General features: G+C 37.3%; 1 protein-coding gene across 3 annotated transcripts in view; it reads right to left on the reverse strand.

Annotated features, from left to right (window-relative positions):
* Positions 1-23,188, reverse strand: part of LOC129757741 (SPARC-related modular calcium-binding protein 2) — a 133,885-nt gene that overhangs the window by 82,190 nt on the left and 28,507 nt on the right. For 2 of the 3 annotated variants that reach the window (XM_055755029.1, XM_055755027.1), the window contains exons 2-3: positions 8,260-8,913; positions 3,470-4,204 (exon numbers count right to left, since the gene is read on the reverse strand). In XM_055755029.1, coding sequence (XP_055611004.1) covers positions 3,470-3,580 — 111 coding nt within the window. In that variant the 5' untranslated portion in view covers positions 3,581-4,204; positions 8,260-8,913. The remainder of the gene's footprint in view (positions 1-3,469; positions 4,205-8,259; positions 8,914-23,188) is intronic. The other variant, XM_055755028.1, reaches the window with a different exon arrangement.

Raw genomic sequence — 23,188 nt, forward strand, 5'->3', positions numbered from 1 at the left:
ATACGAGACCGGACGTGCGCGCCGCTTGCGACGACTTTCCGAGGCGTCTGAAGCTGGTTCGATCAGAGAAAGGTGGTGTAATTCCGAGATATCGTCTGTAAAGTATCTTGATGAGTTACTGAATAAAGCTATGAAAGTCAGATTCTGATTTTCTTCTTATTCTTTGAAATATTGAGATTTTTCTGTGTGACCGGACTTTTTTGTCACCCTGTACTATTAAAGGGTGATACGGTCAACATTTGGTCAATATCAACTTATCGTATTCCTTTCAATTTTGCATTTAAAAAACCTGAACACCCCTCATTTTGAAGGTGTGTATGTGTGTAGAATGTTGCTCCTATTTTGATTTTGGAATTCACTCTTCAGTTGTCAAAATGCCGTCCAAGGAAGAAGAGCAGCGTATCAAAATTTTGCTCGCGCATCGCGAAAATCCGAGCTACTCGCACGCAAAGCTGGCAAAATCGCTAAAAGTCGCCAAATCAATCGTTACAAATGTAATTAAAGTGTTTGGGGAACGTTTGTCGACAACCAGGAAGTCTGGATCGGGGGAAATCGAAAACCGGAAGCCGCTGGGACGACAAAGAGAGTTGCCGGTAGTTTCAAGCGAAACCCTAACCTCTCTCTCCGAGATGCCGCAAATAAGCTGGGTGTATCGTCTACAACCGTGCATCGAGCCAAAAAACGAGCCGGACTATCGACTTACAAGAAGGTAGTGACTCCAAATCGCGATGATAAACAAAATACGACGGCCAAAGCGCGATCCCGTAACCTGTACATGACAATGCTGACGAAGTTTGACTGCGTGGTAATGAACGACGAAACCTACGTCAAAGCCGACTACAAGCAGCTTCCGGGACAGGAGTTTTATACGGCAAAAGGAAGGGGAAAGGTAGCAGATATTTTCAAGCACATGAAAAAAAAAATGTCGCAGCAATCAAAATTATGATCTATTAACTTGGTCATGACATTGTAAGCTCATGTCGCCGACCAAAGATGACCATCTCATGACATAGCCATTCAAGGCATTATCAAAGTCGACTGACATTGGATGTCTGACACTGACCATTTGCAGCTCTGTTTCTGGGTGACATTATGGATAACTCTGATCGTGGAATTTGCGATCTTTGTGTCCGAGAATTTTCGAATACATATCTTCACTATAGCTTGAACAACTCTAGAGCACTTGACTAGTGCTGTCAAGAACATTTCGCCACTGAGCTTTTCATAAAACGATATTGAAATCGAGAATATAATCTTCTCTAAAGCAGCAGCAGCGAATCTCAAGAAATCCTCTTCTACGGGTCCACACGGGATACCAACAAGTTTATATGTCCACGGTCCATAAAAAAAGGTGATAGACGAGATGTCAACAACTACCGGGGGATTTTAGCATTATGTTCAATAGCCAAACTATTTGAATTGGTCTTTCTGGATCCTATTTTTTCGTTTTGTGAGAATAACATTTTCAATGATCAGCACGAGTTCATGCCAAAACGCTCCACGACAAGCAACTTGCTGACGTTAACTTCTTTTGTGTATGAAAGCTTTGCTGGAAAAACCTCAAACTGATGCCATTTACACCGATCTGTCAGCTGCATTCGGAAAGGTGAACCACAAAATTGCCATTGGGAAACTTGGACGCTTAAGGTTCGGTGGCACTTTACTTGGCCGGTCTCGCAGTTATTTGACTGGGCGCAAATTGACTGTTCGAACTGGAGATACCTTCCTCCTCCGATGGCCACAAGGAAGCTAGTTAGGACCGATTACTTTTCTAATCTTTTTCAACGACGTGCTTTCACTCCTCGACGGCCCAAAACTTTGCTATGCTGATGACCTTAAACTTTTTAACACCGTAAACGACTACAACGATATAAATTTTCAGCAAAATCAGTTCAACATGTTCGCTCATTGCTGCGACATCAACTTCTTGTCATTGAATCGTAGGTAGTAAATGTGCAGTCATCAGTTTTTCAAAAAGGCAGCAGCGTTCGTTCCATCCTTGAATACATATCTGCCGTCTGATGCTGAACGACTCGAGGATTATCAAGCAGCGCTTTTTGCGATACGCACTTAGACACCTGAACTGGCAGGACCATTTTCGCTTACCAAGCTACGAAAATTGATACTGCCTTGTAGACATTGACACTCTTCAAGCTCGGAGCAATCCGTGCTTCCTTCGTCGCCGATCTCTTGACATCGCGCATCTACTGCCTCATGCTACTAGAAGCTATTCCGCTTAGTATGCGACCCCGCGGTCTTATGGAGCGAACAGATCTCGACGTTTCAAGGGATGTTTTCCGAAGAGACGCACTATAAGTACCTTGAGGATCCCGTAGTTAGACCCAAGTATTTTGTTTGTTTGGTTGAGACGTATATCAAGGTAGTCTTCAAACAGATTCCAGATAACCTGTACGTGAAAGCCATGGATAAGTTTGATGTGAAATTCGCAAAGAAGTTTCTGATTTGGCAAGCAGAAAACTCAGGAGTACCTCCTTTCCTCCTGATTTGGAATCCTGCCACTAGTCCAAGGAAGTGGTAGAGTGGTACAATGTGAACAGAGTCGACATTGTGCCTAAAAAACTGACCCCCCCCCCCTTTACTCCTTCCCCCTTAACACTCCGGAGCTGCGCTCGATGGAGCAGTACTTCTAAAACGACCTAAAGTTGTGAACAATGTCGAAGAAATAAAAAGGACATATTAATACACTGAAAGCTGTTGATTCTGACGTCGTCGGAATATTATGGCTAGAGGTCAAGGTTCAAGCATTGGGTTAAATATAAGGTGAAATGAAATTCATAAAAATCTGTGATTTGCATCAGATAAAGATGGAGATATCAAGAATTGTTAGTATAACTGATGATTTTGGCACTTGCACCCCTCTGATCCCGAGGGTCACAATGTTCTTCTACTAAAACAACAACTATTTATATATAGGAGAATCTAGTCATTCAGCTTCAATAAGATCAACAGCATTTTAGCTGCCGACCGTGGCCTAGAGGATAGCGTTCCAGTCTTCTAAGCCAGAGGTCATGAGATCGAATCTCGGTCACGGCATACATAGTACTCTTTCTGTGGGCTGGTGGTGTTAGCATTAGCAAGATGCTAGCCATTATGTCCTTGAAAGATGTACGCTTTAGTCTTAAGTAGAATTTAGATCTCTTCAAAGAAACATGAAGTTTCACTGAGATCCTATATGTGTGTGTTCGTTTTTACAAAAAAAAAAAAAAAAACAGCAGAGAGATCATTCTGGCACACGTCAACAACAGTTTCGCTTTCAATCACTTCCAATGAACTCCACCTCGCGTATAGCGTAGTACAGCAGCAGATAATAGGCTGATGAGGTGTTCCGAAGTTAAATTACAGAGACAGCAACTATGTAGTTACTCATATCTACACAACGATTACTGGACCCAGCAATTGTTTTCAAAGCTAGATGGATGATCATCTGGTACTAGTATACTTGACTTACCGTGGTCGGTTCCGACTTGGGGGGAATCGCCAGCGCCCCGCGCAACGCCAACGTTATCAGCCACAGAATGGTCAGTTTCATCGTTTTTCTTCTCTTTCCTTCCAGTAGCATAGAACTTCTCTGGCTTTCAAAACCCTACAGCCAATCGATTCGCGCACTTTATTGGACTCCTGCCAGAGTTTGGTTCAATTGGTAATTTGGCCGCAACCCAATAGAAACACAATCGTTGAAAAGGCCCCGCAACTTGAAAATCCAATTCCCGCTGACAGGTTCGTGGTGATTTATTACCCGCACCCGTTCAAGAACTGCTACCTATATCTCTATTCAGAATTGAGGCAGGATACGCGCAGCTTCTTTTGCGTAGATGCGCGTAGCACTTCCACTCACTCAACTCCGAGCACCAACTTTTGTGCGTTTGTTACATTTGTTTACACTACACGCGTGAACCGGTTCACGGCACAAAAGGTGACCATCCTTCTATTATCACCACTCACTTAGTAGCTTTAGTAGTTGTTGAGACTTACAAACAAGATGTTCCCTATGCGAACACTATTCACTTTTTGGTTTTATTTACTCGGAAGATTCAGCACAATCTTGTTCCTCGGCCTTAATTAGGGAGTTTCTTCTTCCTTAATTCTTGTATGTATTTCGCTGCAGCTGTTTCGTTCGGCTAGACCGCAAGATTGCAACTATAGTACTGCTCTGGCTCTGGTTCTGACTTTGGCCGCTGCCTGCCTGGGGAAGAGTAAACGATATCAGAACGGCTGCTGATTAACTATACCCACGAATAACACATTTTTCGAATGTGATAACTGTATAGCCCTCTGGCTAGAGCTTTGCGATGTGGCAAAAACGCGCGTTGCAGCGGCGTAACGATGTGGTGTTTAACTCAAAACCTTTATTTTTAATATTTAATTTTTAACTTTTTTTAAATATGTATTCGAACATCTATATAATTCGAGAATTCTTATTTTTGTGTTCCTGACTTTATTGATTGAATACTTCTTCATAACGACAAAATATCAAACTTTGCCCGTGAACTTTCTTGAAAGTCGTAGTAAAATGCTATTGACAATTATGATTTTTTTAAAGTATGAATTTAGGCAAACACTGACTGTCTAGTGTATCTGCCGAAAATCTAAAAGTCACTCAGATAGCAAGAAAGATAGTCAGAAAGACAGTTAGAAAATTAATCAGAATGCCAGTGAGTAACGAAGTCAGATATTCAGAAACACGGTCGGTCAGGCCGTAAGAGGGTAAACGAATTAAAAATTTCATGGAGTTAAAAATTCTGTTACACAGAATGTAAGAGAATAAAAAATTAGAAATTAGATGAAAAACATGAACGCATGTTGTCCTTCTAGAAGCAAGTCAGAAAATATAAAGGTACAACATTTCTGGGGCTTTTATTCTCATATATTTTGGAAAAATTTTGCGTCTGCATTCAAATCATTTGCCAAATTTTGTCTATTACCTCTAGTTTTAAAGATATGACAAGTGGAAATTCTAAAATTCAACAATTTTGGGTAAAGTAAAGTGAACTGTACCAAAGATGATATGATACTGGCATAAAAACAATGCAAGCGATGAGAAAGCTTGTCAATGCCGGTCCGGCATATAATTTTATACCGATAATCTAAATTCCGAGGAAGGTCATTATTGGAATAGAGTCAAATTTGTGGGTGTGCTACTTTTTCTGAAATTTTTCAAGAACTTTAACTCATGTAACAACCTTGAAAAGACTGCAATTATCATATTTTGTAGGATTGGGAAAAATCGACAAAACGAATACTGCTTAACTTCTTTTCTCAGAAGTCAAAATAACTGACAGTCTTAAAAAAAGTCGAACATTGATTGAAAACCTTTATTTTCAAAATCTTTGTAGTGTTCTATATTTTTTTAACCCAAAAAATTCACAAATTTATGAATTTTTACCTATTTCCAAAATTTTTCTCGAAAACAAGAACTGATAGAAAAAAAGTTAATGCATAATTGGAATCTGCGTCTCAAATTACTAAAAATTGAGTCTTGGAATTTTTAAACCTTGGGAAAACGTAAATTTTGTTGCCTAGTGTAATCATGAAATCTGAAGTAAAAAAAAAGTCAGAAAGTCAGATAACCAAACAGACTGTGAATCATAGAAAAATAGAATTATTTAGTCAGATTATCGAAACATTAAAAAATAAAAAGTAAGAAGATCATAACACACAGAGTCAAAATGCTAGACAATTTAAAAAAAAATCAGCAGATCAGAAAATCATGGAGTCAACTGAATAAAAAGTTAAAAGAGCCAAATTGTAAAAAAAAACTTTATAAAATGTATTACAAATTTTGTCAAAGGTATTGGTCTGTTTTTATAAACTGGATTTTTTTTTGTCAATTTATTATCATTTTGGGCATTTCAGTGATTTTTACCATTTTGATTTTTTTTTTTACTAATTTTGTAAGAATTGTCACTTATGCATCATCCAATTGTGTATTTTCCTCCATTTTTTGTCTTTTCACGATCTTTGTAATTTTTTTTCACAAGCATTAAATACTCACGAAATATGTTTAGCGGATGAATAAATATATAATGCAATACAAAATTTGGAAATAAAATACATATCCAATTGACAAAAATGATGAAAATGACAAAAAAAAAATCAAAATGCAAAACACAAGCAAACTAAAAAATTTTTGAAGAAATACTTACTTCAAATTCATAAAAGACAAAATTTTTTTTTATTTTTTAGTAAATATTTATTTTTTTTTATTTTATGTACATGTATGTATTATTATTTTTAAAATTTTTCTATTTTTTAATTTCTTTTATTTTTTAATTTTTTTGTTTTTTTTTTATTTCATTAAAGTTTTTTTAATTTTAATTTTTTTTTATTTTTAATTGTTTAATTTTTTAATTTTTTTATTTTTTGTTTTTTTTTTATTTTTTACTATTTTTTTATTTTTTTTACAATTTTTTTATTTTTTTACAATTTTTTTATTTTTTTTACTATTTTTCTATTTTTTTACTATGTATTTTTTTATTTTTTTACTATTTTTTTATTTTTTTTACTATTTTTTTTACTATTTTTTTTGTTTTTTTTTTAATTTTTTTTAAATTTTTTTTTAAAATTTTTAAAAAATTTTCCAATTTTCTGAAATTGTTTTAAATTTTGTTTAATTTTTTTGAATTTTTTATTAATTTTTTTTATTTTTTTTTAACTATTTTTTTTATTTTTTTATTTTTTTTTAACTATTTTTTTTATTTTTTTATTTTTTTTTTAACTATTTTTTTTATTTTTTTATTTGTTTTTGTATTTTTTTTGTATTTTTTTTATTTGTTTTTGTTTTTTTTTATTTGTTTTTGTATTTTTTTTATTTTTAAATTTTTTTTTGTATTTTTTTTTATTTTTTTTTTTATTTTTTTGTTTTATTTTTTTTTAATTTTTTTGTTTTATTTTTTTTTAATTTTTTTGTTTTATTTTTTTATTTAGATATTTTTTTTTTAATATTTTTTAATTTTTTTAAAGTTTTTTTTTAATGTTTCTTTTATTTTTTTTTTTATTTTTTTTTTTATTTTTTTTATTTTTTTTTATTTTTTTTTTATTTTTTTTATTTTTTTTTAATTTTTCATTATTTTTTGTTACTTTTTAATTTTTGTTTTTTTTTTTATTTTATTTTTTAATTTTTTTAATTTTTTTTTTATTTTTTTTTTATTTTTTTTTTATTTTTTTTAATTTTTTTTTATTTTTTTTATTTTTTTTATTTTTTTTATTTTTTTAATTTTGTTTAATTTTTTTAATTTTGTTTAATTTTTTTTAATTTTGTTTTTTTTTTTATTTTGTTTTTCAATCAATAATGTTATGAAATCGCTTGGTACATCTTTGTACCTGAAAATAATCACATTTTCGTAGGTGATGGAAAGAATTAGAGAAACATGAGCTATCAATGAACGAAAGAACATAAGCCGTAAATATAATGAATTTTTCGAAAAAGATACAACGGCTCACCGGCAGGACTTGAACCTGCAATCTCCGCTTCAGTACAACGGCGCGTTATACATGGTGTTTTCGATAGAAGGTCCAGCAGTTGATCGGGAGAGCTCGATTGCTCGGGTTTGCCGTTTTCATCACGTTCACCGTGGTGAAATTGGCTAACGCGCCGTTGTACTGAAGCGGAGATTGCAGGTTCAAGTCCTGCCGGTGAGCTGTTGTATCTTTTTCGAAAAATTCATGATATTTACGGCTTATGTTCTTTCGTTCTTTGATAGCTCATGTTTCTCTAATTCTATCCATCACCTACGAAAATTTTGTTTTATTTTTTTAATTTTTTTTATTTTTTAATATTATTAATTTTTTTTAATTTTTTTTTTAATTTTTCTTTAATTTTTTCAATTTTTAATTTTTTTTTTATTTTGTTATTATTTTTTAATTTTTTTTTTATTTTAATTTTTTTTTATTTGAATTTTTTTCAATTTTGTATTATTGTTTTAATTTTTTTAAATTTTTTATTATTTTTTATTATTTTTTTAAAATTAATATTTTCTTTTTTTTATTTTGTTTTTATTCAATTTTTTTTCGGGATTCTAGTAATTTGCTTTATTTTTGCAATTTTTGTAATTTCTGTCATTTATGTTATTTTTTCTTGATTTTTAATTTTTGTCAGTTTGGCCAGTGATCATTTCGGTTTGTTTAGTCCTACTTTTCATAATTTCTGTTTGTTTTTTTTTTGCGTTTTGAAAAGATTTCAAGTACGATTTACCGAACTTTACGCCACTGCAGCGTCCTGCTCACATAATACCAACTTACACGATTAAGATTGAACGTGTTGCTTCGAGTCTCCGCGTTGATTTTCTCACTACACTAAATACTAGCAGACCCTCGGGGTGATCTTCGTTGTTGTCATATCTACTAGCTCTAGAACGTCGCTACAGAGCAAGAATGCATTTCTGAACAATCACACCAGGCAGAGTGATCGTATCAGCGAGGTTCGGCGCTTTCTGATTGTTCCTCCTAGCCTAGAGCAAGCTGTCGGCCAAACAGATGATCACGTTGCTCCGGAGCGGGCGTATTCTGATGTATTCGGACGCAGCCGCGGCAATCGCAATATGTTTCTTCTTTTAATACAAATTGACCTGATTTGATAATAAATTTATTTATTTGATTTCCGACGTGTCTGCTGAGCGCGAGCGAGAAGTGGCGCGGGGGTCGAGTTGCGCGAATTGATGCGTATTTGTCGTCCATGCGTTGCACGTCGTTTCGTTCTTCCACCCGAGATCTTTTCACCACAACAACAACACCCAGGGATGGAGGTTTCCAACAGAGAGGGATTGATAGCAATTTATTTCACTTTTCATCGATGATCAGCCTCCAGCTGGCCGGCCAGCGAGTCTCTCGTTTTCAGAACACCGAAAAAGGCCCAATTAGCGCCTCTCAAATTGATTTCGATAGGTCGTAAATAATCTGAAATAAATAGGAAAAAATGTATTGATCAATAAGCGTTAACCAGAAGTGATCGTTATTTGGCTTTTGAAATGAAGAAATTAAGAAATTTCATGAGAGGCGAAAATGTTAAAGTTTTAAAATAAATCGCGGATCCAAAGAAAGTAACGCAATCGAACAAAAATGCAGCCGCCATTCGGAGAGGGGTCAAACTGCCGGGTCCTTTCGGAACGTAACTATACACACAATTGTCTCAATTATTAGACCGTAAATTAACACTGCCGCAAACTGCAACTGTATCTTCTTATATTGATGTATTCATTGCCAAAAGAAAGAAAAGAAACACTTAAATACTCCGGGGAACGTTCATTTAAGACATACCGTGTTAGTGGTGTGTCATTATTAGGTATTCACACCAAAATGTACACAGAGAGTTATGAACGGCGAACGGCAACTGCTGGAGGCTGAGATCACACTGCAGATCATGTGTGGGTTTTTGCTGGCAATCAAGAACTGGACGAATTTAGTACTTTATGTTTCCAAATCAATCATGATGAGCGAAACGTTGTCTTTGTGATTGAAACTTTGTTGCGCGGCTTTCTCAAAAAAATAAAACCTGAATGGCAGCTAAATTTAAAAATCAAATTAGTCCAATCTGATGATAAAACGATTTTATACCGTAGCATGCAAGTTTTCAAGGAAATTACAACCAAATTTTCGATACATTTGAGTCTTTTTCAATTATATTTGGTGTCTTGAATTTAAGCTGCTAAACTGCTAATTCTTCACACAATCACTGAAGTTGTAACACCGTATAGGGACCGTCAACAGTTTTTTTTTTTAACTTCTTCGGTTTGTTAATTAAATTAGGTAAAAACAAAAAAGGTACCGTTAGTGAAAAAAGGAAGAATTACAATTACAATCAAAAAATTTAAATTCATAAAATTGTAAAATATTTAACATATTTTCTATACTTTCCATCAAATATTTGGCAATGTTACCCCGGTCGAGAAGACTTAGCCCTCGCACGAAGTGTAATCTGTACATGACGCTCATTAGACCGGTTGTTCTCTACGGGTACGAGACATGGACTTTGATGGAGGAGGACCTGCATACACTCGAAGTACTCGTGCTACGATTGTTAAGAACCATCTTTGGCGCCTTGCAGGAGAACGGAGCATGGAGGCAAATGATGAACCACGAGCTCGCGCGACTCTACGGCGAACCGAGTATTCAGAAGGGAGGCGGAGGCTGGACAGGACATGTTGCGAGAATGCCGGACGACTGTCCTGCAAAATAGGTGTTCGCTACGAGTTCGATAGGAACGAGACGAGCCGGAGCGCAAGAAGCGAGGTGGTTAGACCAAGTGGAGCGGCGATTGTCGACGGATGTCCGAGAAATTGGAGAATGGTTACCATGGACCGAGTGAATTTCAGGAATTATGTGCATCAAGTTGTCGTAAGGCCGAAAACTATGTTAACATATGAATAACAGCAATGGTTTATAAAGTGGTCTGTTCTTATTTTTTTTAAGCGTTGAGACTTTTCAGAGCTTTCGAGCGGACTCTAATTTTAATTAATCACATTCCCATAGTGAACAAAATTATGCTTTTACAGCAACTTCAACCATTCCAAAATTGAATTTTGTTATATAAACGGCGATTCGGGTACCCAACCCCGATGGATGCTTTGGTCGCATGCAGACTGAGTCAGGGGGCTTCGTACGCGTCTGTTCTCCATGTCAGGGGCGGCGTACGGAGTGCAACAACGTCCTGGTGGTGTTCGGGACCCAAAACAGCAACATCTCGACGGTCCTCCTGCGAGATAGTGGGGTTAGCTGCGGGCCTTGCGAGCCTGTGACTACAAAAAAACATAAGCAACGAACAACGAACAACAAATTTCGGATGGAAATCGGCAAAGACCCACGCGACGAAAAGGGACTAGCGATTGGAAACTTGGAACATGGAACTGCCGATCTCTAAATTTTGTGGGCAGTACCCACGTGCTCTCCAACGAATTGAAGAGCCGCAAATTCGACATCGTAGCACTGCAGGAGGTATGCTGGAAGGGCTCCACGGTACGAACGTACCCAGATGGTCGTGCCATCTACCAGAGCTGCGGCAACACACACGAGCTCGGAACAGCTTTTATAGTGATGGGAAAGATGCAAAAGCGCGTGATCGGGTGGTGGCCGATCAACTCACGAATGTGCCGGTTGAGAATCAAGGGCCGGTTCTTCAACATCAGCATCATCAACGTGCACAGCCCTCACCTCGAAAGTACCGGTGACGACAAAGACGAATTCTACGCGCAGCTGGAACGTGAATACGACCGTTGCCCAAAACATGACATCAAGATCGTCATCGGGGATTTCAATGCTCAGGTCGGCCAGGAGGAGGAATTCAAACCGACAATTGGAAGGTTCAGTGCGCACCAGTTGACCAACGAAAACGGCCTCAGACTTATTGATTTCGCCGCCTCCAAACGAATGGCCGTACGTAGTACCTTTTTTCAGCACCGCCTCCCACACAAGTACACCTGGAGATCACCGTACCAAACTCAATCACAGATCGACCACGTTTTGATCGACAGCCGGCACTTCTCGGACATCATCGACGTCAGATCCTGTCGGGGCGCCAACATCGAGTCGGACCATTATCTGGTGATGGTGAAGATGCGCTCAAAACTCTCCGTAGTGAACAACACGCGAAACCGGCGCCCGCCTCGGTTAAATATCGCGCGACTGAAGCAACCTGAGGTCGCGGCAGACTAGGCGCAATCAGTCGAAGCAGCGTTGCCGGCAGAGGGCGAGCTTGACGAAGCCCCTCTCGAGGACTGTTGGGATACCATCAAAACAGCCATCAACAGTGCTGCGGAAAACGTCATCGGTTATGTGGAGCGATCTCGACGGAACGACTGGTTCGACGAGGAGTGTAGGAGGGTGATGGACGAAGAGAATGCCGCGCGGGCGGCAGTAGTGCAAAGAGGCACCCGTCGAAATGTGGAAAATCACCGACAGCGGAAGAGGCAGCGAGTCCGACTTTTCCAGGAGAAAAAGCGCCGCCTGGAGGAGGAGGAGCTCGAGGAGCTGGAGCAGCTGCATCGTTCCCAAGAAACGCGAAAGTTCTATCAGAAACTTAACGCATCCCGCAAAGGCTTCGTGCCGCAAGCCGAAATGTGCCGGGATAAGGACGGGGGTATCCTGACGGACAATCGTGAGGTGATCAAAAGGTGGAAGCAGCACTTCGATGAACACCTGAACGGCGCACATGCAAGAGATCAAGACGGTGGGGGAAGGTACATCGCCGGCGTAGCCAACGACGAAGAGGAGCCACTCCCAACGATGAGTGAAGTTAAGGAAGCCATTCGCCAGCTGAATAGAAACAAGTCGGCTGGGAAGGATGGCATCGCAGCTGAACTCATCAAAATGGGACCGGACAGGTTGGCCGATTGCCTACACCGGTTGATAGTCCGGATCTGGGACATAGAACAGCTACCGGAGGAGTGGAAGGAGGGGGTAATATGCCCCATCTACAAGAAGGGCGACAAATTGGACTGTGAGAACTACCGAGCCATCACTGTCCTCAATGCCGCCTACAAAGTGTTGTCCCGAATCCTACTCCGCCGCCTAACGCCACAAGCAAACAGATTCGTGGGAAGTCATCAGGCCGGCTTCATGGAGGGACGGTCTTCGACGGATCAGATATTCACATTACGGAAAATCCTCCAAAAATGCCGTGAACACCAGGTCCCTACGCACCATCTATTCATCGACTTCAAAGCCGCATACGACACGATCGACCGTAACGAGCTATGGAAAATCATGGACGAGAACGGCTTTTCCGGGAAGCTGATTAGACTGATCAAGGCGACGATGGATGGAACGCAGTGCTGTGTGCGGATTTCGGGTGAATTGTCGAGTTCATTCGAATCGCGCAGGGGGCTTCGACAAGGTGATGGTCTATCCTGCATGATGTTCAACGTGGCGCTAGAAGGTGTTATTCGACGAGCGGTGGGCGAAATGCGGGGCACGATTTTTAACAGATCCAGTCAACCTATCTGCTTTGCCGATGACATTGATATAGTCGGCAGATCATCTGCGGCGGTGGAAGACATCTATCGCAAACTGAAACGCGAAGCAGGAAGGATTGGGTTGATGATTAATACGTCCAAGACGAAGTACATGCTGGCCTGCGGATCCGAGACCGACCGAACCCGCTTGTCCAGTAGTAACAAGGTCACGATCGACGGCGACGAGCTGGAGATAGTCGAAGGCTCACTGGTGACCGCAGACAATGACACCAGCCGTGAGATCCGGAGGCGAATTATCAACGGAAGTCGTGCCTACTATGGGCTCCACAAGCAACTGCGATCGAGATGACTTAGCCCTCGCACGAAGTGTAACCTGTATACGACGCTCATTAGACCGGTTGTTCTCTACGGGCACGAGACATGGATATTGCTCGAGAAGGACCTGCGTACACTCGGAGTATTCGAGCGACGAGTGTTAAGAACCATCTTTGGCGGCGTACAGGAGAACGGAGTGTGGAGGCGAAGGATGAACCACGAGCTCGCGCGACTCTACGGCGAACCCAGTATCCAGAAGGTGGTGAAGGCTGGCCGGATACGCTGGGCAGGACATGTTGCGAGAATGCCAGACGACTGTCCTGCAAAACAGGTGTTCGCTACGAATCCGGTAGGAACAAGACGAGCGGGGGCGCAACGAGCGAGGTGGTTAGACCAAGTGGAGCGTGATCTAGCCAACGTGGGGTGCCCGAGAAATTGGAGAACGGTTGCTATGAACCGAGTGAATTTTAGGAATTATGTTCGTCAAGTTATGTCGTGAGACGGAATACTATGTAAATAAAAAATAATATAAACGGCGATTATCCAAAAATATCGCACAGCTTATGCTTATTATTCAGAAACTTTACACTGTGGTAGGTAAATACCGTTTTTAACGGTATGTTTGCCTAAATTTGCCAGACTTTTAATGACTTTTTTACAAACATTGGCAAATCACTGGCTGATCAAATTACTGTTGACCCAACTTATAACTCATTGGCAAACATTCCCAGAGTTTCCAATTCATTGTTTTTGCGTCCGACAATATCAAACGAAGTATCTACCATCATTCAATCTTTGAAAAATAAAAAAAAGTTGTGGACCAGATAATATTTCCACAGGTGTATTAAAAAAAAACATGTTGAATTTTTTGGACCAATTCACTCTCAATGTTTCAATCAAATTTTATAAACGGGAATTTATCCTGTTTGCCCTAAAATGGCAAAAGTATTACCTATTTTTCAATCTGGTGTTCCTACAAATGTTGCCAATAATGTTCTCTACAATCATCAGTATGGATTCAAATCGGGTTCCAGTACTCTTACAGCTATTTGTGAACTTTTAGATTCAATAATTGATAACATTGACAAGAAAAATATAGTTGGTGGCCTTTTTTTAGATCTTAAAAAAGCTTTTGATAGCTTTTGAGACCATGAAATACTTCTAAAAAAAAACTCGAATGTTATGGCTTCATAGGTATCACAAACAACTTGATTCGCAGTTATCTATCAGAAAGAAAACAATTTGTCCGCATTGATGAGGTATCAAGTTCCTTAAGGAGAATTGAAGTCGGCGTTCCGCAAGGTAGCGACATTGGACCAATCCTATTTCTTTTGTACATCAATGATATTAGTAACCTGCCATTGCATGGGATACCAAGACTTTTTGGGGACGACACGGCACTTTTTTACTCAGGAAAATGTCCTAATGTAATTATTAAAAACATGGAAGATGATCTCAACATTCTGCATAAATATTTTAACTACAATCTTCTCACTTTGAACTTTGTAAAAACCAAATACATGTTATTCCGGTCATCTAGAAAAACGATCCAATCCCCCAATAGTCCAAAAATAGTAAGTATTTGGGAATAACACTAGATGAAACTCTGTCATGGAAATCGCATATATATAACTTACACAAAAAGATATCGTTGTTTAGTGGCGTTTTATGGAGAGTGAAACATTTTGTACCACGCCATGTAATGTTGCGTTTTTATTTTGCGTGTGGTAGAGCTTCCTTATCTCTCCTATCTCGTCTACAAACTTTACAAAATCGTTGTCTGAAAACTATATTTAACCTTCCCTTTCGTCATCCATCCAATCTGTTGTACTCTAACCGCTCTCACAATGTTTTACCATTGGCTGAACTTTGTAATTTCCAAACTTGCACGTATGTCTTTGATAATTTGAATTCCTCTCATATATCTCAAAATCTCAGGTTTACTTCAGGAATTTGTATTCATAACACAAGGCAGTCTCATCACCTAATTCGTCAATAAGCTACGTCAACATAGGATTTCTTTTGTCGAACCTACGAAGTACAATAATCTACCCGAAGAGTTGAAGATAGTTAAAAACAGGAATATTTTCAAGACCAAACTGATGCAACACTTTAGAACTTATTTTACCAATAAACAATGAATCACCAAAACTAGCTTTTTTTTCATTTTTATAGAATACTAGCTGATCCCGTACGAACTTCGTTTCGCTTTAAATCATTGGTACGTCAAAATGAGTTTAGAAAATGAATTCGAAACATTCTTTCGACAATTTTGGGGAAAAAAATCAACAGTGTTTAAAGTCGCTACTGTTACTATTACTTGAAATTCAAATTAAACGGTTGATTGGCTTTTTATTAAAATTTATGTGAGAGTGTTTTCTTCTCGATCGGTTGCAAAATCTAGACATTATGGCAGAAACATGTACTATTTGTTTATGTGCACGACTCTTTTGCTTGACCTTCACACTTAAATTGGTATCAATTAACTGCCTCCAACAAAATTATTGCACAAAACACTGAACTTTCAATGAAACCCTCTTTTTCTGTCCCATGGCCCGAAATTCGATAATTGAAACTAATTTTACGTTCCTCAAAACTCCCTTTTGCCATATTTTCTATTCAATTTATATGTAAAATAACATCAGGAACTTGAAAACAGTGAACAGTGAATATAGACGCCCCTTTCGTCGACCCTTGACACGGAACATGCTACCTGGAGTCAATTGCTCATAGTTTATAATCCTCATCTGAACATTTTCATCTCAATCCGATGCATGATCACGACAATATCGCGAAAACAGTGAGCAACTAACATGGACGGCCTTTTTTTGACCACGATTCAAAACTTGACACCTGAAATCAATTATCTTTTCTATTAACCTCCCATGTGTCAATTTTCATTACAATTCTATGCTCAATCAAGAGAATATCGTAAAATCAGTGAACAGATAATAACCGCTTTTGCCGACCCCTAAGTCAAGATTTGAAACCTGAAAGCAAAAGAACGTCCCTCAAAACTCCTATGCGGAAATTTCCATCTCAATCCAATGTAGAATAACGTCAAAATCGCAAAAACATTAAATTTGGGTATGGACGACTCCTTCAGCCAACTTCTGATCCGCAATTCGAAACTTGAAATCGATTGCTGGTCCTTCAAAACAGTCATGAGCTAATTCTCATCACAATCCGGTGTATAATAACGCCAATATCGCAAAAACATTAATCAGTGGATATGGACGACCCCTTTGGCCGATCCCTAACCCTAAATTTGATAACTGTAATCGATTGCTCGTCTTTCAAAACACTCATGTGCAAATTTTCATCACAATCCGTAGTATAATAACGCCAATATCGCAAAAACATTAATCAATTATATGGACGACCCCTTTGGCCGACCACTGACTCTAAATTTGAAAACTGTAATCGATTGCTCGTCTCTCAAAACACTCATGTGCAAATTTTCATCACAATCCGATGTATAATAACGTCAATAACGTGAAAACAATATTTGTCTTGTATGGACGACCCCCTTCAGAAGGGGTCGTCCGAAAATCTAAAAACATTTTTCATCATTCCTGGTCCTAATGAGCATCCATGCCGAATTTCAGATCTCTAGCTCTTAAGACGGCTGAGTCTATAGAGGACAAACAAACAAACAAACAAACAAACAAACAAACAAACAAACAAACATACAGATAATTGCTTTTTATATATATAGATTTGATTTTAACTTGTTTGTCTGTAGTTTAGTTTGATTTCACCTAGTCACCGAACTTAGTTTAATTTATTTTAATTTTTTTTTAACTTGTTAATACTCTTGAATTTCTTCAATCGAGAAGTGGATCTCTTAAAAGGAAAACTTTTTTCCACTGAGATTCACTGTATTTGTTTACTTTTTATTACATTCTTCCGCGCTTCAAAGTTAGTATTTATTGTGTTCTCAACATGCGTAAATTTTGTGTGTTTGCTCGCTTTCTTTTTTTTAATTTAACCTGATTGCTGCCAGACATGCTGAGAACTGAAGTGTCCATTACCAAAAGGCTCTTTCGAGCTTTTTGGTGTGGGGGAGTGTGGCGGGCCATTAAAAAAAATTAAGGTAAAAACTGAGGGTGCGTGCTATACAGCGGTACTAATTTTGAAGCACATTTCATACTTCTTTCAAAAATGTTTGGTCCAAAATTCAGGTGCGTGCTATATTCTGGTGCGTCTTAGTTGTGCACAAATTTATACAAAAGCTGACGGTCCCCAACATCTAATTTTTTTGCCCCTAGAGCGTAATTCATCATTAAAATAATCAGTTTTCAGTGCTTACAGAGCAGAAGAAAAGGAAAACCGAAAAACTGCTGATTTTTCTCCGACATTGATTTTTTTCATAAAAATCTTGATTTTCAAAGAATAGGTAGGCATCCGCTGCAATAGATAACTCATTTTTTTTCCAATTTGACATTCAGTTCGGTTTGGTCGAGTCCCGACCATATGTACACCGTCAAATACGGTGTTTCAAAGTTGTTAATTTTTGCTCTATTTCAACACAAAAAGGTATAATTATGAAAATTAATATATTTCAAATATCTTAGTATTAGTAACATGCTTTGTATTTATGTACATCAATAATGAAAAATTATAAGAATTAAAAAACAAGAATTTGTTTGGTAATTTAAAATCTCACAAAAGGGCGACTTATTGAAATATATATTTTTTCAAAGTTGATTGTTTTTTTTCACATTTTTTTATATTTATAAAAAAGGGGGTTTCTCGATACACTTATCAAAACAAATTTTTATATAATGAAAAAAAAAAGCATATTGAATTTGATATTTTTTATTCGATTATCTCTTCTGTATACAAACATTTAATTTTTGACTGTCTGTCTGCGAAAAGATGAGAACGATATTTGCAGAGAGGCGCTTGAATGGAATTCAGAAAGATATCGAAGAAGAGGCAGACCCAGAAACTCGTGGCGGCTAGCCATCGAAATACGAACTGTCGACGAGAGTCATGACTGGGACCAAGGGAAGACGCTGGCTCCGGATCGTCAACAGTGGAGGTCTTTTACCACGGCCTTCCGGAAATAAAGAAATGATTTGAGCTTTCAATGAATTTATCACCCTTATTCTTGTTTACGGCGTATGTGACTTTCGTTCGAACGGATACTTTCGATCGAATTCGAAAGAGCTATTCTTGTTTTCGTTCGAATGCGATACGTTCGTAGTTGGTGTTACCCGATGAACTTCGAAATTTCTAGGCAGCCCTTGGTAGGCAAATGACAGTTCTCGGCGTAAATATTTATTTGTTTCTTTTGTGAAAATTTGTTCACCGAGCAACGAACGGAAAAATTTCAGATTTTACGACAGAAAAAGTGACTTTTAAAGATGTGCTGGATGATGATTCCTTCCAGGATGTGTTTATTCGGTGAATTATTCGACAATAATATAACATTAGCCGTGGCTGGGGATACTATCGGCAACAAATTTTTCTCGTTAACATAATGGAAAGCAGCAGCAAAAAGCACCGTCCGACATCAATGCTGTTCGTTCAACTGTGGCCTGTGTCCTCGATGGTCTCCGATCACAAAAATACATCCTTAATGCCCGACGGTAAAAATGATGGCTCTGCCGCTATTTGTATGCTGTTCTGTTAAAAGACTCCACTGCCGAAAAAAATAATTGATACCCCGTTTAAATAAATAAAATGTAACATTCGTAATAGAAATTTCTTTTAATTAAATCCTCATTTTTTTCCGAGTATAAAATTCGGTGATTTTCCCGTAAAACTTATTTTAAACCGTTCTCAACTTCAAAAACGCTCCCGGTTCGCAACATCTGACTCGCGTTTGTTGGGCACTAGTAAAAATACGTTCGATCGAAAACGAGAATGCAACCATTCGTTCGAACGAACAATGTTCGAAAGATCGAACTGTTCTCATTCGTTCGAACGAAAACAAGAATGCAAAATTTGAAAACTTTCGAACGAATGTCATTCGATCGAAAACGAGAATAAGGGTGTATATTTTTCGAATCATGAAATTTCGAATGCTAGCCGTCACTAACTGTGATGATAGCAGACAATCAAAATCCTAAACCGGATATTTCTTGCCCCTTCAGCCGATCGATGGCATCGATGTCGGCAGAAGAGGCTTCATCATGCGCTTCGCCACTGTCACGGCTGCCGAAATGATACGTATTAGATCCGGATTGCTCGATTGGATCTTCTGGAGCAGCGATAGCAACAGACGGGAGTCCTCCTGAAGCAGCTGTTTCATTTCGACGCAGATCGGATGTTCTTGCAGGAATGCCAGCCGCTTCTCGGGCGATGGCATGCCATGTCTCGCCAGGTTTCTACACAGAAAAAAATGTTGACTATTACGTGTCACTGAAACTGCAATCTTTAATATAAATTAACCTGTAATTAACAAAACCTGTAATTTTAAATTGTTTTCCTTAACTGTTAACGAAGATTCATTTATTATTACAGCAAATGTCCTGTAAAAAAGTTGTACACTGAAAATTAAATGTCACGTAATTTGTTTTTCGACCTGTAAAATAACGGTAATTGTCCTGCTCCTTTTTGTTGCAGGACATTTGCGTAATTTTACAGGAAATAATTTTTGCTGTGTACCAATTCGATGACTTTCTGCTTCTTCCAGTTACCAAACAGCTCCTGCTAGAAAATAGTGTTGAATAAGTATAAATTGGTTATCAACAATGGATAATTAATGTTACTCACCGTTACCGACCAAGCTGGCAAAGTAGTCTATCGATCCAACCTCTTCCAACTTAGCTAAAGTGGCCGAAACTCAGCAGGAAGATTTTTTTTCGTTTCACAGGATTTTATTTGCAAAAATCAAGGCAAAATTATTTTCTGAGCAATATCTTGACGACTGACAAAAGTACGTGTTTTACAAACAAATCAGAGCACCTGTCATCCCAGCCAGCCAACAGCCAGCTGTCGGAATTTCGGCTGTGTTTCTCCTCCTTCTCCGCATCCAGCCCTCGTCTTCTTTTTACCAATCAGAGGCCACCATACTAGATGCATCATGGGTGGGGATGTTTTCTATATTAGCATCTCAGAGAGGGGGGCTCCCATACAAAAACACCGTAGAAAATGACATTGAACAAATATGTAGCTTCAAGTGATTTGCATGAAAATTGCTACACTAACTAATTCTGATTTAATAAGATAATTTATCACATTGATAGACAAGTTACGATATAGTTCGACGATTTATTATACTATTAAAGCACACTTTAAGAAAGAGATAGAGAGTATGGTGCCCATACAAATTGGTAGGTTTTGAAATCCATCAAATCTGTAAACATAATTCTAGAATCAAGCAAGTAAACTGTAACTTTGAAGAAATTTGCTTAAAATACGGGGAAATTGTGAATTTTTCTGTGATTTTAATAACGTGCAATGCAATAATGTTACACGGAATTTCATTTTGAAAAATAAAATATGACCTTCGAGGACAAAATTTGAATATTAAAAAAACTTTTCGAAAATAGGCACAAAGGAAGGATTGTATATCTTCAAATTTCAATAACTATTCAACATCGAACGCTGGGAAGACAGCGATTTCCAAAAAAAATATGATTTTCTCACTTCAATCGTTTTTGCTGAGATTTAGCTCCATAATTCCATTTTAAACTGAAATGATGACAAATAGTAGCATTTGTTCGAACAAAAAAGTTTTTGCTAGAAAAGGGTTCAAACATTTTTTCGAATCACAGAAAGACCTCCAGACTATTCAAACTATTCAAAAATAACCCAGTTCTAGTTATACCTGTTCAATTTTGGCTGATATTATTTACCTTGTATTTGAAAAAAAATAGTGTTAAATTTCTGTTTCCCTTTAAAACATGAATTCGTTTTATTTTCCCCTTTTATCGTCAAAATTTGTCGTTATAAAAAAATACGTAATGCTCTGCTAACTATAACAACCTATATCTATAATATTTTGAGTGCGGCCTTCAAAAGGTTGCTCACCCCTGGTCTAAAGCATGGCCCTCGAACGACAATGGGTGGTATGAAAAAAGCTTAGTAATTGCTTTTGCTAAACTGAATTGAGTAGTCGAGCAGTCGCTTAAAGCAATTGCTTCGGTTGTTATGAATAAAGTTTTTTTGACAGCTATTTTCTCAGTCAGAAGCTTTTACTTTTAGAACAAGCTAGTTTGATATGAATAAAGCTCAAATCTGAAGCAATTGCTTTATTTTCTAAGCATGCTCGGTAGCAGACTTTTCCAATGAATAATTCTTTAATAACGTCATGAACTTATCAAATTAGCAATATTTCACTTCAAAACAATTCAAAAATGTATTTTCAACATGTATAAAGAAAAGTCGAAGTTCATATTCCTGTCGTTTTTTTTCATATTCCTGTCGTTGTATAAAATCATTCGTCTAAGATGACAATAAACAAATCAATTAGTAAATATTTCAAATTTAAAAAATCCGGCTATAGTGGAAGAAGCCCCAATTGGCTCAAAGTAAGAAATAAATGGTAATAATTTAAAAACATTTTACAGATCTCTCATTTTTAGATAATTTTTTATAATCCTAAAATTTTAAAAAAATCTAAATTAAAATGCGCGCCTATTGCCCATTTTTTTTATACATCGGATTATCCCGATCCGAATACATGTGGGAGAGCTTATGATAAATATTGAAGTTAGGTAATTTTTTGTTTGACAATATTCGAATATGTATTCATTTTTCTTTAAACATCAACATACGAGCACGCATTAACAAAAAAATCCGGTCGTTCTTACACCCACCACCCGCTTCGTCGACTTCAAGGCTACTTTAGCCGTACTTTTCAATTTTTGATCGTCTTCTTTCATTTTACTTTAGAAAACTTCAGATTCTGCTGGTTGGATAGCTCTATTTTTCGAAGCAAAAGCTATGTTCTAAGATTTTAGTACACATCCGCTAAGCAAATGTTTATTCATACCAAACTAAGCAAATGCTTTGACTTTTGCTTTGATTGATTTCGAGCTAAGTAAAAGCTACCGTAGCAATTGCTAAACCTTATTCATACCACCCAATTTGTGGCCCGCGGAGAATTTTTTTTATTTTTGATGTAACAAAAAGCGAATTGAGGCCCTCTACTCCAAAGAGGTATATTTGCAAATATGATTGATTTGGAGTCAAACCTATGCTTTAGACCAAAATACCGCCAGAAAACGATATAGTGGGATACTTCAAGCTACAGGCTACACTGCACAGTGGTGCATGACATCAAGCTGTACTAAATTAATAGCAATTACAAGGAGTATATTTTGGTATAAAATGCTTTGCCGAGTAATAGAAAGATAAAAATGCTAACTTTTTTGTTATTCAAATAAGGGCCATCAAGTCATCAAGTCAATCATCAAGTCATCAATATCTGGTCAAAATACACAACTTTGTTGAGTATGTCAAAGTACTATTACATCACTCTCAGAAGTTACAGTGAAAGTAAAAAAATACCTTGAAAAAACAGTTTTTTAAATTGTAGATTGGATAAAATGGTTCGCTTTCTTCGGGAAAAAGCCACGATCTACCATTTTTTCATACATTATGATGATTTTAGAAGTTTCTAAAGCTTTTTCGAAAGCATTATGTGTATTTTTTAAGTGATTTTTAAGGCTCATGCATCGAAAAGCGCACATTATCGCAGCACCACCTTTTGTATCATTATATTTGATGATAAATGAAACCTTTTCCATCTGAAATGAGCGTGGAAATCGGTAAAACTAGCAGAGTTTTGAATAATTAAAAATACTGTGAAAATGACCTATATTTTGCTTAATGAAAAAAATTAAAAACATTATGCAATTTTTTTTAACATTTTGAATCGTGAAATTAAATGGATTAAATTATTCAAATTAATTTTTTAAGTTTCCAGCGTAAGTAACCGTTTTTAGTAAATGTTATTTTTTTGTAAAGTTTCTTTATGAGGCTTACAAATC

Source organism: Uranotaenia lowii, chromosome 3, assembly GCF_029784155.1.
Source record: "Uranotaenia lowii strain MFRU-FL chromosome 3, ASM2978415v1, whole genome shotgun sequence".
NCBI lineage: Eukaryota > Metazoa > Arthropoda > Insecta > Diptera > Culicidae > Uranotaenia > Uranotaenia lowii.